The following is a 15,829-nucleotide window of genomic DNA, read 5'->3' as shown; positions in this document are numbered from 1 at the left end:
GAAGAAGAAGAAGAAGAAGAAGAAGAAGAAGAAGAAGAAGAAGAAGACAAAACACACCCCCCCTTCTCATTTTATACCTGCCCCACAAAATCCATACCTGCTTCTGCTGGGGGCTTCTAGCTGGGTTTGGAGTGACCTCCTCCTGAAAACTGGACTCTGACTCTGTTTCTATGCCAACTCACAACCTCCCATGAAATACCCACTCATGCCACTCTCCTACATCCTCCACCCTACCCGGGCTGGCCTTTACAGCACTCTCACCTTCAGTACCTAGCCATTCGCCATCACTGTTAAACCCCTGAAAAATGATTCATTGATATATCCAAGGCGAAGCCCAAATCCTCACCCAGTGCCTCAAGCCTTTCCCTCCTTCGCTGCCTGTCACCTATCACTTGGCTGATAAACTTCAGCTGTAGTCTATCAGACCCGTGGCTGCCCTTCACCCTTCCTACTTCCCAAAGGTCACTCACACAGAATGCTGTGGCATGGCCTGCCCTGGTGTCATCCGTCACAGAACCCAACTGAACCCCAGAGGCCAAGCCTCACAGAATCATAGCAAATACCATTTACTGATCATGAGAGTACACCACAGGCTCTTTATCACCTTGAAATGCCATAGCAACAACAGAAGGCTCTTGTGCTACTCTTCCCAAAACACAGAGACAAACTAACCTTAGAGCTGCCACAGAGCGGCCAGGTAGGAGAACTGAGATGTGGTGTGGATGAAGTGGCTCTGTGATGGAAAAGCTCTCCCAGTCTTCATGAGATCCCGTGCCATTTCCCTGCCCTGGGTGGCATCAGGGACTGCCTGCTGGCTTCAGAGTACCATAAGTCTGTCTGTTCTGCTCCCAACAAGTGCCTGTCTTATCACCAAGAGGAAAAGAGTCACCTTTGTCTGCCCAACCCAGTCACTACCCTAGAAAATACTATCACTAGGCGATAGCTGAGGACAAGGCCCGAGGAAGAAAAGGGCTCACCCTGCATAGCCACTCCATCCCGTGCTGTGTAAGCATCAACAGAGCACTATAGGCTCAGTCCTACATTGGGAATTTAGGGAGATCCCAGATAACATTTAGGTTTGTTCCGTGATTTTTGGAAAATCAAACTGAGGGCTAGAGAAGGCTTAGCTGATAGCCATGGACTGGGAGACATCTATCAGATTTAGCTTATCCCTAGGCTGGCCACTCTGTGGGTGGCTGATGACACTTCTCACTGAGCCTCAAGGTAGCACAGGGGAGTGGAGCTGTTGTAATCTCATACTGTCGGTAACTCACACTTCCCAAGTCGTCCTTCTCCGGACCTTCCTTCTGTATCACCTGCTTCTTTTCCCTGACCAAACTAGTCCAAACTAGGTGTCAGCTACGCACTTCAGACTGGCTGAGTGAGTGACTTCTGTGGGTGGAGAGGGATGAAGGAGGTGGTCTCTGACTTCATATGGGGGTACTAGACCCTCACCCACAGCCCCAATGTCTCAGTGTAGAGGCCTGGTTTATAAAGGTCTCTGTTTTAAGGCCTGGAGGATGAGACATGAGTCAGTTAACAGTCAGAGGGAGAGCTGGAGGGTGAAGCGGGAAGAGATGCTGAGAACGAATGAGAGAGGGGAAGGAGACGTGGATACTTCCTTCCCGATTCACTGCCCAGGAGGGCTCTGAGGGGAATCTCAATGCTCTGTAATTGGCACGGATCAGTGGCGGGGTTTCTCCTTAGCCGGCTGCTCCTGCCTGGTCTATGGGCTATGGGCTGGTGGGGGAAAGCTTCGTGCTGGTCTTCCAGGCTGGGATTCGAGGCCTGCCCGCCCCCTGCCCACTTGGCTCTGAGAACACATTCTCCCTCCCCCAACCCCACCCCAGCCCACGGCTGATCCTGGTGGTAGCGGCCAGGGGAACAGAAGGTTTGCTTGTTTGCGCCTGCTGCACTCCTCCCAGCCTCAGCCTGGGACCCCTCTCAGGGGCTCCTTTAGCTGCCAGGGCCTGGTGCTCGCAGTTGCCATGGCACCAGCCCTAGATGAGGCTGGTGGGGGGGGGCAGGGAAGGCAGCTGAGGGAGGTGGAGGCTAGAACTCTGTAGCTTCCCAGGCTCTGGCCTTCTATTCTAGGGGTGCTGGACCCATAGAGGCAGGACTGAGGCAGAGCTGGCAACACATTGTGCCAGACTGCCTACTCTATCTCAACGACCCTAGTGACAAGACTAAACTGGGGTGTTTCTCTGCAAGAATTTCCTTCTGATTTTTGTTGTTGTTGGATAGAACCTCACTATACAGTCTTGGTTGGCTTTGAACTTCCAGTGTTGAAGTTGGCCTTGAACTCATAGAGATCTTCCTGCCTCTGCCTCCTAGTGCTGGGATTAAAGGCATGTACCAGCCACCGTGCCCAGGCTATGGATCCTTTTCTTAATATCCTACTGATGCTCAGATTCTATGGTGACGTCTCAAAGGGCTCTGACTTCTGTCTTACTTTGTCTTTCAAATTGCTGCATGACCAGCAGCCCCAGGTCCCCTGCACACTGCCCTCAGTGAGGGAAGAGGCGGGGCCCTGACCTTGGAGAATCCTGTCTCTCAGAGCTTCAGCGAGAAGCAGTTTCCTGTGGACAGAATTGCTCCTACTTGGGAGAAGGGAATGTCTTGCTAAATGGTTAAGAAAACAGGCTTTGGACCCAAACCAGCCTGGGTTTACATATTACCCTAACTCTTCCAATTATTGGTTGTGTGGCCTTAGGCAAGTCACAAAACCTCCTTGAGACCTTAATGTTCTCCTCGTTGAAATGGGTACAATGAGCCCATCCCCTCATACAACTGTCATGTGGATAAAATAAAATCCATGGAGCACTTCATTAAACAGAATGTCTGGCTCCAAATTAGTTGGGACTTTCATTTGTTTTCAGATTGGAACAGTGGGTGAGAAGAAAGGTTATTGTTCAGAGGCTATGGGAAGGCTGCTGTAGGGGACAGAGTAAGATAGACTGTGCTCAGCTCACTATAGTAAAACCACTGTGGTAGTCTGGTCACTGAGGACCATGAGCTATCTAGGTAGAAAGGGCCATGGGGGAGGTGGTGAGATTCCTGTCTCAGGCTGAGTGCAGTTGCAGAGAAGGTGGGGAATAGGACGTGTGTGACCCCTACTGGCCCTAAGATTGTAGCACTATGACTGTCAATTCCTCTTTGGCCTAGATCAAAAGAAAGTGTGGAGAAGTCCAGATTAGGCACGAACAGGCAGCAGACTTGTGACCTGTGTATGGGTTGGTGCTGCCTGGGCTTCTACTGTCCTTTCCGTAGGCCTGTTCAGTGAATACGGGAAGGCTGGTGGGCAGACTCGGGACCAACCTGTTAGTCCTGCAGGAGAGGCAGAGAGTGAGTGAGTGGGTGCTCGGCCTGTGTGCTAGAGAGGCTTAGTGACAGCCTGCCAAGGATTTTGCACTGTAGTCTTCGCTGGACAAATGATGTGTGTCCTTTCTAGACCTCAGTTTCCTCAACTGTGAAGGGGGAAAGCAGCAGGGTATGGTGGATCAGGTGGAGAACCTGACAAGCTTACTCTTAGGAGAACCTGGACCAGGTGGCAGCCAAGGCCTTAAGTAGGCCTTCTGTGACTTTGCAAGGAGTGCTGGGCCCAGAGGAGATGGCAGCTGCTACCATGTTCGACCTCTCCAAGGCCATCTAAGTCCCTGTTTCTTCTGAAATAACCCACAAGGGAGGGCCCAAGTGAGCCCTGGAAACTGGAAGCCAGGGGTCCCAGGGCATCTGCAGAGCTAGGCTGTATGGTCTGGAATGAAGCCGTGGGGGCTGAGCCTGAGGCCAGCAAGGCGCCTGAGGCAGGGGGCAGGAAGTGCTTGCTCTGCAGGCGCCTGGACTGTGGGCAGAGGCATGGTTGGACCTCCCATCCTCCTCTCTGACCTCCTTCCCAGGATGGTTCCCAGCATGCGTGGGGACCCAGGCCCCCTCCCTGGGGCCCCTAGCGCACACACTGAGCCCTTTCCCACAGGCTGTTAGAATGTCATACCAACCCCCAGCACACACACTCTGTGGGGGCTGGAGTGAGGGGTTGCAGGGGGATCGGTTTGTTCTTTATCTGCCTGGTTCCTTTCCAGACAGATGTTTCGTTTTATTTTGGACTTCCAGAAAACAGGCTGTTTCTTTTCCATCTTGTCCCTGGGGAGGCCTCCTGGGGAGAGGAACACGGAATGAGTGTGGTACCCTGGGGAACAGAGGACTGTGACCTTCATCCTGGTCCTGATGATGATTCCTATAGCCACGTCCCCTAAGCAGCCTTTGCCTGAGGGCTACAGAGAGTCATGGACAGGTCAGGGGAATGACAGAGTCAAATGGGAGCTGCAGAAGAGAGGGAGTGAGGAGAGAGGGGACAAGGGAAACTGAGAAGTCATGAGGGGGCACAGGACATGGAGACGCTCATGAGGCACCTGCGGAGAGTCTCTGTGGAGTGGTAGCATGCTGAGACTTCTCCAATAAAATAGGATGGAGGGATGGTTCCTTCCTAGGTTTCTCACCCCACTTGTAACTGTATCCTTACCCTTCTCTGGCTCCCAAGATTAGGGTGCAGTGGGGCAGCTTCCTAACTGGTACTATAAGATCTCACCCATGTCAGCTGGCTCTGGCAAGGCTAGAAGTGCCAAACTCTGTCAGGTCCAGACCAGACTATTGTTACTGGCTCACTGTCCAGCTGCTAGCGGAGGATTTTTGTCCCTGGCTGCAGATTCTTCTTCCCCCCCAACCCCCCCATCCCATCTAGAACTGGCTGCCTCTTCTGAGCTGAGTCATGGCATCCTAGTCTGGGTTGAAAAGACTCACCCCACCCTCACCCCTAACTCAGCATTCCAAGTCCACAGGGCAAGGGTCCTGAGAGCTGTAATGTCAGTCTGGAAAGTTTTTTTTTTTTTTTAAACCCTCTTGTCCTAGACTGTAATATGGGATGACAGAGAAGCGATAACCAGATTTGCTTCCATTTGTCCAGGGGCTCTGATCCGGAAGATAGGACAAACCCAGGAAGCAAGTTTGTGCCCAGTTTTGTCAGTGATTTAGCAGGTCACACCTCTGAATCTCTGTCACAGGTCTCCCGCAGTCTGGGACAGGTTAAGGAAAGTGACTGTTCTATGAAGAGTCAGAGCATTATGTAGCTGGACCCTAGATAGTGAGCAGGCACTGGGAATGGGACCACAGGCAGGTAGGTGAGCTCCAACAGCCCATAACCCACTTGAGCCCATCCTGCTGAGAGCCAGTGGCACTTCTCATTTTCCTGGCCCAATCCTTAGTTTCCTCATCTGTACAGTGAGCTTCAGAAAGGGATAGGTAGATGTTTCCTGGCTGCAGGGCATTGGCATTCCAAGATTCTGACCTTGTGACCCCAGGATTGGGCCTCCTGCTTGGGTATCTTGTTTATTCAGAACTTGGTGGGACTGAGGCTGGCTGACTCCACCAAGTGCCCCTTTGAACCACAGCTGGATTTCTGCTCTACTATCCCATTGCGTTTCTGTCCGACCTGACCTCTGCCCCCTCTCAGTGCCAACAAAACCCCCCACATTTGAAACCAGTTTGGCAGCCACTCTTAAGCCTGTGTATGGTCTCATTCTCATCTTAGAACATGGGTTTGTGCCCCTGTCATAGGCACTCATAGACTCCGTATCTCTGGATCCTCTTGGGTCCTTCCAGCATGCAGTCACCAAGTTCTGCTGACCCTCAGTGACATTCATCTCAAAACCATCTGTCTCAGTCAATTCCCACCCACTGCCCTCTGCCCAACCACACACTGTACCAAGGGAAGCCTGCAGGGGCGGCAGGCGGTGGACAGACACACTGCCTCTGGTCTGCATTTCTTGGTAATTTCCCAAAAGCGGGTCTCCATTCTCTTACCTATGAAATGGGAATACTCCTTCTCTGCCTCAGAGCTGTCAGAGGATCCAGTGAGACAATGCATGCCAAATACTGTATAGCAAGCAAGGCTTAGAGCTCCTTTATGCTTGTTCACAGATATGTGAGGCAGAGGGCGACTGTCATTTTGTGTACACATGCTCTGTTTATGTCCTATGTTTAGGAGTTACATGAGTGACTGCTATACACAAAGGCATCTCTGATGGACACATGGTAAAGTATCCAAGCATCCGTCTGTGCAGTGTGCACGTGCACTGGACACTGAGGGGGGACCCTGTGCACATGTGTCCCGTGTGGGCATGCACATGGTTTGTGCCTTCGTGAGGGCTGGGCACACACACCCGAATAGCTACACATGTGTGTGTGTGTGCTGTAGAAGAGCGCGTGAGAAAGAGCGTAGGCAGCATCTGGACTGTGTGCATGTGTTCACCGTATGCAGGCCTCTCTTTGGCAGCAGTGCAGGTCCCTCCCCCCCCCCAGACTGCTTGTGTCGTGGGAGCCTCAGGACCCCGAGGGAGGAAAGCTGATGCTGGCGGATGTGGCCAAGATGGGTTAGATTTATTTAGATTAAGATGGTGGGAAAGGAGTGGGAAACTGCGTATGCTTGTGACGAGCGGGAAGGCCAAGGCTCTGAGGATGACTCCCAAGCATGCTCGCTCCCCTGGGGCTCACTCCTGTTCCCTAAAGGGTGTCTCACATTTGTTGTGAGAAGCTGAGAAGACCCCCGTCTCTGGACCTGGCCTGAATAGGGCGATACTGAGGACTTCCTGACCACAGCAAGGGAGTGGGATCTGGGGGGTTTTCTGCCCATTCTGACGAGTCCTCGATCTGTAGCTTGCTGGCCATGCTCCCTTCTATACCCCAGGTTCATCTGCTGGGAAGTCACCTGAAAGAGTATCTAACTCTCAGCTGTGTAGGGAAAGAAACTGTGGCCATTTAGACAAAGTGTCTGAATCGACACCCTAGATCGGTGAGGTGAGATGGGTCATGGATTCCCAGGTACCGTGGCATTTCTGACCAGCCATTTCTGACACTAGCCCCACTGAGAATAATGGTGGCCAGAACCCTCTCTTTGATTAGTCAAACAGGTAGAACTTTTGAATAGTGGCAGCTATTTAAGATCACAGAGCGGGGCAGTGGTGGTGCACGCCTTTAATCCCAATACTTGGGAGGCAGAGAGGCAGGTGGATCTCTGAATAGGAGGTCAGCCTGGTCAGTGAGTTCCAGGACAGCCAAGGCTACACAGAGAAATCTTGTCTTAAAAGCAAAACAACAAAACAAAAACACACCAAAACCCCCAAACAAACAAACAACCCATACAAAGAAACAAACAAAAGAGCATCACAACCTGTCTGTGAATGAATACACAAATGAGTCCCAGGCTGGCAGGAGATCTGGTCATTGTCACTGTGGGTCAAGGGCCTTGTGAGGGGAACTGTTCTTGTTTCAGAGAGAATCAGACCAGTCTGAGACTGCTGGCATCTTTGACTTGCAGTGTCCTTCAGCTCATTTGCGTAGTCTGTCCTCCCGACAGCTGGAACCCACTTTGTGTCTATGTGACTTGTCATGATGCTAAGCCTCTCTGGGTCTCTACTTCCCATTTAAGAAGGCTCCTTCCCAGCTTAGAGTCCTGACTTTTAGCTACCCCAGCCTTATTCCCTGCCAGAGAGGGCTGGAGGAGGGACGATGGTTTGCCGCAAAGTGGAAGGAAGGGTTGAGGACTGCATGCTATGAGGTTCCAGCCTATAGGGTCAACACAGCCTACCAGAGTCAGGCCAGCCTCCTTACAGTGACCTCCCATCCCCTGGCCAGCAGGCCAAATTCCTCCTTTAGAATAATAAACAGTGTGGCCAGCCAGGGAGGCTGGGAGGGAAGGGGAGGAAGGCCGAGATGAGCCCTCCCCCACACTGGGCTGCTAATGATTTTCTTTGGCCCACATCTCTGGCAGGAAGTGGGGAGCCAGAGGGGCACCCACCAAGGGGAAGATGGCCTCTGTGGGGCCTGTTGGCTCTGCATCCAAATGTTGTCTGTGCAGCTCCAGGATGTTTGGTGTCCAGCTGGAGGGGTCGGCACCAGAGGGATGCCATGGGGAGGACCGAGAACGGGGCATCAGGAAGGTTTTGACCAAGGATAATTCTGAGAGGAGAAACTCAGGGCCAGAGAGGGCTTCAGGCAGGCTGTCTGATGATGGGGTAAAGGAGGGAAAGCAGGTTTGTGCAGCTTGCTTCTTAGGGTGTTCAGAGCTGGGGTACCCGCCTTGCCCGTGTCTCATGCACTATGTGTGAGTATAGCCCTCACTGATGGTGCATTCATTAGCTCCTTTCTGGCTGGAGGCTCTGCCCACAGACACGGCCCAGGCAGTGGAGCTCAGAGCTCCAACTCCTCAGCCCTGGGTAGGAAACTAGAAAGGGCAACGTGACCGAGCGGAGCAGAGACAAACTGGTCTAGGATGGTCAGCCCCACAGTCTCAGGATGCTCCTTGTTGCCTGTCACATGACTGCCTCCTATGTTTCTTGATCTGTGACTCTGACCACACATCATAATCATCATATTGGTGATTATCTGGAATCTGAGGAATGGCTGTTGAGAGGAAGGATGAGTCGAAGACTCACTGGATGCAACATGCCTGTCTGTGTCCCTGCTCCAGCACCTGTTCACAAGTCTCCTCTCTGGCTTTCTCTGTTCCCACTAGTCATCTGTCTCCTCCTTGAACAGGCTCTGTAGGGAACCTTGGATAAATGTCTTTGTTCCTCAGTGTCCCCATATAGACATGGAAGGTGGAGGTGGGAAGTTTGGCTTCAGTGGTCTCTAAGGACCTTCAAAGCTTGATGAATTAGATGGGGCTGAGAACCTGGTCCCTCTCTCCTGGGCCTCCTGTGCAGCTCTGTGCTGAGTAGGGGGGCCAGCCCACTCCCACATTCCATCATCCTGACCCCAGCCCCCTCCCCACTTCCCTTCCCACAGACATCCTATTTCCTGTTGTGCTTGTGGAGGGAGCAGTGGAAGCTCTCCAGGCTCTGGCTCACCCCCTCCTACTCCTCCAGGCCTTTCATCACACTTTCCCAAATATTTGTCCTGGCAGATAAGTGCCTGGCATTGGAACTGTCACCCAGAGGACGGGGCTGTCAGAGCTGGCAGGACTCCAATCTAGCCCAATTCCCCACCTCCACTGTAACATACAGGGAAACTAAGACCCATAGGCAAAGGACTCAACCAAGGTCATGTAAGAGCTGGAAGCAGAGAGGGGAGAGTTTGGGGACCTGGATGTCTTCCCAGCCTTGAGATAGGAGGTTGGATGCCCAGGCAGAGCTGACCCTTCAGGAACCAGGTCTAAGGTGGGCCCTGCCACTGCCTTTACCCACACTGGACCCTGATCTCTGTTTTACTCTGCAGGGCACCATGGGGCTTCCAGATGTGATGCCAGCTTCAGTCCTCAGAGGTGAGTAAGCTGGAGACACGGATGAGGGCCCCAAGGATGCCCCTAGGGAGCTGGCAGTGGCGATGCTTGGTAGCACCATGACACGAGAGTCTGGACGCTCCACAGTGCTCTTGAGCCTCAGTTTCCCTGGATTGGGAGGTGGTCTGTGGAGGCCTCCTTCAGATGCTTACCTATTAGGTTTTCTTTAGATGCACTTAATGGGTCTCTCCTTGCCCAGAACCACCAGCTCAAGTTCCTTGCTTATCCTTCTGCATCGAAAACTCCCTCTGAGACACCCCACCCTCCCCTACCCCTCTTCAGTCCAGCTGGATACCTGCCTTCAGCTCTCCAAGATCTGGGCAAATGCCCGAGCAACCAGTGATGAGCCAGTGGCCTGCCCTACTGAGTGGCCTGCCCTACTGACCATTGTTTGATGGCCCTGCTGACTGGCTGCGTCTGTTCTGACCTTCATCACTAGGGAACATGAGGGCGTGGCTGACAAATCCTCCCTGTGAACAGTAGTGACCATAGCTGCTTCTCCCAATCCTCCCCAAGAAGGTGCATGGGGGAGGCACCAATCATTTGACACATACACATCTTAACCCTCTGCACCACCTGTCCTTCAAGCCCCCAGGGGCCTCAGTATCTCAATGGCCCTAAGTCTGCCCCAACTCTAAGCTATGTGAGAACCCCTTTCCTATAGTCACCCGTGAGCTCTACAGGGAGCTAAGCAGCTACAGAGAAGAGGACCAGGGAGTGACCTGGAAGGCAATGCAGGAACTGGAGGTCTGGGGATTGCTTCCACAGGATTTCCTGCCCCTTTCTCCTGCGTGCTGCTTGCACATAGCATAGCTGAAGGGTTTGGAGGCTGGAGTCAGATGAGGCAGAGACCTAGGATAGGAGCCCTTGAGGGTCTGACAGTGGTCAAGCAAGCAGCTTGTGCTGAATGGGAAGATGTCATCTTTAAGGAGTTGGAAGCTACTCAGACAGGCCTCCCAGACATCTCTGGGGGAGGGGCTAAGGTCTCTTTGCCCTGACCGTGACCTGTGACTCTTGACTTCTGCTCAAAGGCCAGTTGTTGCTGTCTGTGCTATTGCTCCTGGGACCACAGACCTCCCACGGCCTAGTCATCATGCCTCCTGGGCCAGAGTTCATCCTCAACGTCTCCAGCACCTTTGTTCTGACCTGCTCCAGTTCAGCGCCAGTGATGTGGGAACAGATGTCCCAGATACCCTGGCAAGAAGCGGCCATGAATCAGGACGGCACCTTCTCCAGTGTGCTGACGCTGACTAATGTCACTGGGGGAGACACTGGAGAATACTTTTGTGTCTACAACAACTCGCTAGGGCCGGAGCTCAGTGAGCGGAAGCGCATCTATATCTTCGTGCCAGGTAAGGACACCAGCCTGCGTGCCCACTCCCGTATCCCCACCTCTACAGCGCATAGTACAAAAGGAAACTTGAAGGGTACCTCAGGGCTCCGTGAGACGCAGCCTCGTGACACAGCAGAAAGCATCCAGCTCGGCTCAGCCAGGAGCATGCTCCTTCCACTGGTTGTCTGCTCTCTCCCAGACATCTCTGCCCTTGCCTCCCAAGAATTCTGCATTCTCGGCTGGTTTCAACCTGTTCGTTTTAGTTCCCATATCCCACTGCCCTGTTCTTTGAGCCCTAGGTAGTTTTATGACCTCACTCACACCCCCTCACTTCAACTCCAACACTGTCAGCATCGAATGAAGAGCAGGAAATGGCCAGTGAGAGAGCATCTTCTTCCATCTCACGGAGTTCCTATAACAGAAGACCCAAGAGTATTTGTAAAGAACAGAATTGATCAGCATACTGTTCTGGTGGCAGGGGCCAGCATCTAGCAAGATCTAGGGGCTAGCATCTGGCAAGAATAGCTTCTTTCTTTTTCTTTCTTCTCTTTTCTCTTCCTCCTCTTCCTCCCACCTTGGGGGTGGTGGTCTTACACATAGTCTTGGCTGGTATGGAGCTCACTGTGTAATCTAGGTTGGCTTCAACCTCATAGAAATCCCCAGGCCTTTATATTATGGTTATTTTAAAAATCTTTTATTTATTTTTATTTATGTGTATATGAGTGCACTCTGTGTGTGTTTGTGCGTGCGTGTGTGCATGCATGCACGTGTGTGTGTGTGTGTGAGTGTGTGTGTGTACCAGCCACATGGAGGCCAGAAGATGCTGTTGGATCCACTGGAGCTGGAGCTATAAGCACTTGTGAGTTACTTGATGCAGGTGCTAGGAAACAAATTCAAACCCTCCAGAAGAGCAGCAAGTGCTCTTAACCCCTGAGCCATCTCTCCAGCTCCCACTATTATTGTTTTTTTTTTAACTCTTTCATTTTGAGGCAGAGTCTCGATAAGTCACCATGACTGGCCTTGAATTCACCCAGTAGCATTGGCAGGCCTCAAATCTATAGTTCTCTAACCTCTCATATCTGCTTTACGAGTAGCTGAGAGTCCAGGCCTCCCCACCCAATCCAGCTGACAATCATCCCTTAGTAAACCTACCTGTAAAGACTGTTACAATGGCAATTATATCTGAACGCAGTTTGGAGGGGACCAACATCAGAACTAGAGCAGCATCCTTATTCTTCGTTGAGGTGACTGAGGGGCAGAGAGGGGAAAAGACTTCTCAAAGTCAAAAAGCGATTCATGGGACAGCTAGAAACTCACCGTCCCAGCTGTGATTAAACATCAAGACCTGACCAATAGGAATTTGGGAAGAGAAGAGTCTACTTCATTTTAATAGCTTACAGTCCATCAGGAAGAGAAGTCAGGGCAGGAGCCTGGTGGGAAGGACTGAAGCAGAGACCATGAAGCAGAGACCATGCTTGCTAGCTTACTCCTCATGGCTTGCTTAGCTTGCTTTCTTATATACCCCAAGACCACCTGCCCATGAAGGGCACCACCTACAGGGTTCTGAGCCTTTCCACATCAATCATTAATCAAGAAAATGCCTCCACAGACTTACCTACAGGCAATCTAGTGGAAACACTTTCTCAGTCAAAGTTTCTTCTTCCCAGATGACTCTAGCTGATGTCAAGTTGACAAATTCTAACCAGGACATTCATTCCTTGGCATCACTCTTGACAGATCCCACCATGGGCTTCCTCCCTATGGACTCTGAGGACCTATTTATTTTTGTCACGGATATCACTGAGACGACAATTCCATGCCGCGTGACAGACCCCCAGCTGGAGGTGACGCTGCATGAGAAGAAAGTGGATATCCCCCTACATGTACCCTATGACTACCAGCGAGGTTTCATTGGTACTTTTGAGGACAAGACCTACATTTGCAAAACCACCATTGGGGACAGGGAAGTGGACTCCGACACTTACTATGTCTACAGCCTCCAAGGTGAGCCCTGCTTTCTGGCCCTTCATGGGAGAATAGCCTGTCCGTTTACTATGTGCACAGCTCCATATCTTATTAGATTCTCTTGTAGTTTTGGGAGGGGCCTAGTGTTTTCAACATTCTATAAAGGAAACTGTGGCTCAGAGAAAGGATGGCATAGGTCCACAGTCATAGTGCACTAAAGGGCTGCACTGGGCTGTATAAAATGGGGACAGAGGTACAGGCTTGGAGCTCATTGAGTTTGGATACCAGCTTGGCCATTTCCCATCTGGACTACTTTGCACAAGGCACATGCTCCCCTTGAGCCTGAGTCCCTACGCCTCTCCCCCACTATAAGATGAGGATGGCGACGGCTGCCTTCCTTATAAGATTTTGGAGACGATATAAAAGAGGTTAAGATGCTTACCATGTGAAAGGTACTTGGTAAATTTAGATTCCCAGAGGACTGGATTTTGGCTTCAAGATTGCTACCTCATTGTCTAGGATAGTGTTTGTATAGAATAGTAGTTTCATTATTACTGGTAGACTCAATGAATGAATCTTTTACTATAGCCAACCTTTCCCTGTGAACCACTCCCATTTCCCAAGCCTAGTGCTGGTGGCTAGTGATGCCCTCCTTGGCCCTAATCCAATCTCTCTGCCCGACTCCAGTGTCGTCCATCAATGTCTCCGTGAATGCAGTGCAGACTGTGGTCCGCCAGGGTGAGAGCATCACCATCAGGTGCATTGTGATGGGCAATGATGTGGTTAACTTCCAGTGGACGTATCCCCGCATGAAGGTAATGCTGGACGACAGCTGGAAGGCAGGATGGGCCTCTCAGCTCACACTGGCTTTTGATTTGGGGACTTGACCTTGCAGAGTGGACGGCTGGTGGAGCCAGTGACAGACTACCTCTTTGGGGTGCCCTCCCGCATTGGCTCCATCCTGCATATCCCCACTGCTGAGCTGAGTGACTCGGGCACCTATACTTGCAACGTGTCAGTGAGTGTGAATGATCATGGAGACGAGAAAGCCATCAACATTACTGTGATCGGTGGGTGCCCTGAACTCAGCCCTCTACCTTACCCTGAGCTGGATCAGACTCTGGCACTGACCTGGAGTCTGTTTCAGTGTTAGACCTAAATGAAGTGTAGCAGCCCCAGATATAACTCTGAGCCCAACCTAGACTTCCCACCTAGCCAGACTCCTAGTTCATTCTCAACCCCTCAGTGCAGGCCTTGGCAGCCCCCGTTGCCAGAGTCAACCTCTGCGCTAGTTTGAAGTTCCCTTGCACCCTGTATATAATATGGATCCAGAACAGAAAACTTCAAGTCCAGTCCCAACCTCAGCACTGACGGTAACACCACCACCATCCTTGCCCCTGTCTCAGCCAAAGCTTGCACTTCAGCTCTGTTGCCCGAAGAAGCCCTACCTCTAGATTCTAGAAGCCCCTAGAAGGTGTTTATCTTGCATTTACTTGGAGCAGGGCTCCACAAATCCTCCCCTAGAGATCCACAGGATGCACACTCTCATTGGTGTCTGGGCATAGCTCCGCCCACAGGGCCCGCCCTTGACTGTTGTACCTTCACAGAGAATGGCTACGTGCGGCTCCTGGGAACCCTGGGAGATGTACAAATTGCTGAGCTGCACCGGAGCCGAACATTGCAGGTGGTGTTCGAGGCTTATCCGACGCCCTCTGTTGTGTGGCTCAAGGACAACCGTACCTTGGGTGATTCCAGCGCTGGCGAGTTGGTTCTGTCCACTCGCAATGTGTCTGAGACCCGGTGAGTACCAGTTAGCTAGTCTGCTTGTTTTGGGAGTTTCAAAGCTGCCCGGCAGCCCGGGGCCTTCAGCCACCAACAAACCTAGGACCGTTTTGTCTGAGAGTCTGATCTGTGATGGACACATGCCAGACAGGCACTAGAGACGCTGCAGGAGCAGAGCAGGCCGCTCTGCCCCTCCCGGTGGGGGAAGCAGACAGACACTGATGAGTTGGCTACTCAGAGGTTTAGTTACCTTGTGATGAGTAGAACTAGCAGGTAACGGCCAAAAGCAAAAGCACTGGATGGGAAGAAGGTGTCCTCAAAGCTAGAGACCTGCAGACAGGCAAGAATGTGCCGCTCTGGTGGGGATAAGCTTTTGAGAGATGGGTACACATCCTGGCCCTTCCCACGCCTTCCTAGTAGTTTAGGTGAACTGCCTGTGGCTGATGCCTCAGGAGACTGTGGATCCTGACTCTGCTGTTATCCTCTGTGTGACCTTGGCAAGGGTATCCCTTCCTTTGGCATTCTATAGGAAGGTGCGGATGCTTTAGGGGTTCCTGCAGTTCTGATCCCAGGTCCCCTGGCCTGGCCTGCTCCATAGGTACGTGTCAGAACTGACTTTGGTCCGTGTGAAGGTGTCAGAAGCAGGCTACTATACAATGCGAGCCTTCCACGAGGATGATGAGGTCCAGCTCTCGTTCAAGCTACAAGTCAATGGTAAGGACCATGTCCCTTTCCCTCTTTCCCTCTCCCTCCTTCCTCTATTGCCCTTCCTTCTCTGCCCATCCACCCATGGGGGAGGCTGGAGAAAAGGCCTGGAACCAAGGAAGCTGCAATTTAGGCGGTTGTTCTGACATGTCCCTTCTCTGGGCCTCAGTTTCCCCAGCTGTAAAAGATGACTGTCAGATTATACTGATGTTTCACCAAATCTGGGCCATTTATGTACCAATGGCACAACGTTACTTCTCACATACAATTCATACTCTGCTGAGTAGTTTCAATATGGCAGTCTGTTCAGAGTTCTACCTTTTATGATTTGCATCCTAGCAGGGGAAGAGAAATAGAAAAGGAGGAGTTCCCACAGAAAACAAAAATGGTTAGCAGGTAACACAACTGTGGCGGGTGGGGAAGGAGATAGATAGATAGATAGATAGATAGATAGATAGATAGATAGATAGATAATAGATAGGTGATAGATAATAGATGATACATAGATGATAGATGGTAAATAAATTGATAGATGATAGATGATAGATAGATAGATAGATAGATAGATAGATAGGAGAGAGCCTGGCACAGCATGGCATAGCTGGGAGTGAGAATTGTAGTTTTCAATATGGTGATCAGGGTTGGCCTCGTTCTGGAGGTGACATTTGTGAGACTTGAAGAAGGGAGGGATTTGGACAAGTGGGTATTTGTGG

The 15,829-nt window shown here is 51.5% G+C and overlaps 1 protein-coding gene across 3 annotated transcripts in view; it reads left to right on the top strand.

Annotated features, from left to right (window-relative positions):
- The window catches only part of Pdgfrb (platelet derived growth factor receptor beta), a 37,431-nt gene that overhangs the window by 5,798 nt on the left and 15,804 nt on the right, over positions 1 to 15,829 (top strand). For 2 of the 3 annotated variants that reach the window (XM_028774228.1, XM_028774227.1), the window contains exons 2-8: positions 9,268 to 9,313; positions 10,363 to 10,683; positions 12,402 to 12,668; positions 13,317 to 13,444; positions 13,525 to 13,699; positions 14,237 to 14,429; positions 15,010 to 15,125. In XM_028774228.1, the coding sequence (XP_028630061.1) occupies positions 9,274 to 9,313; positions 10,363 to 10,683; positions 12,402 to 12,668; positions 13,317 to 13,444; positions 13,525 to 13,699; positions 14,237 to 14,429; positions 15,010 to 15,125 (1,240 nt within the window). In that variant the 5' untranslated portion in view covers positions 9,268 to 9,273. Of the gene's footprint in view, positions 1 to 9,267; positions 9,314 to 10,362; positions 10,684 to 12,401; positions 12,677 to 13,290; positions 13,445 to 13,524; positions 13,700 to 14,236; positions 14,430 to 15,009; positions 15,126 to 15,829 lie in introns of those variants that run through there. The other variant, XM_028774229.1, reaches the window with a different exon arrangement.

This window comes from Grammomys surdaster, unplaced genomic scaffold (assembly GCF_004785775.1).
Source record: "Grammomys surdaster isolate TR1022 unplaced genomic scaffold, NIH_TR_1.0 239, whole genome shotgun sequence".
Lineage (NCBI taxonomy): Eukaryota > Metazoa > Chordata > Mammalia > Rodentia > Muridae > Grammomys > Grammomys surdaster.
Note: the sequence above shows the minus strand (reverse complement) of the source record. Positions and strands in the feature narration are given on the sequence as shown.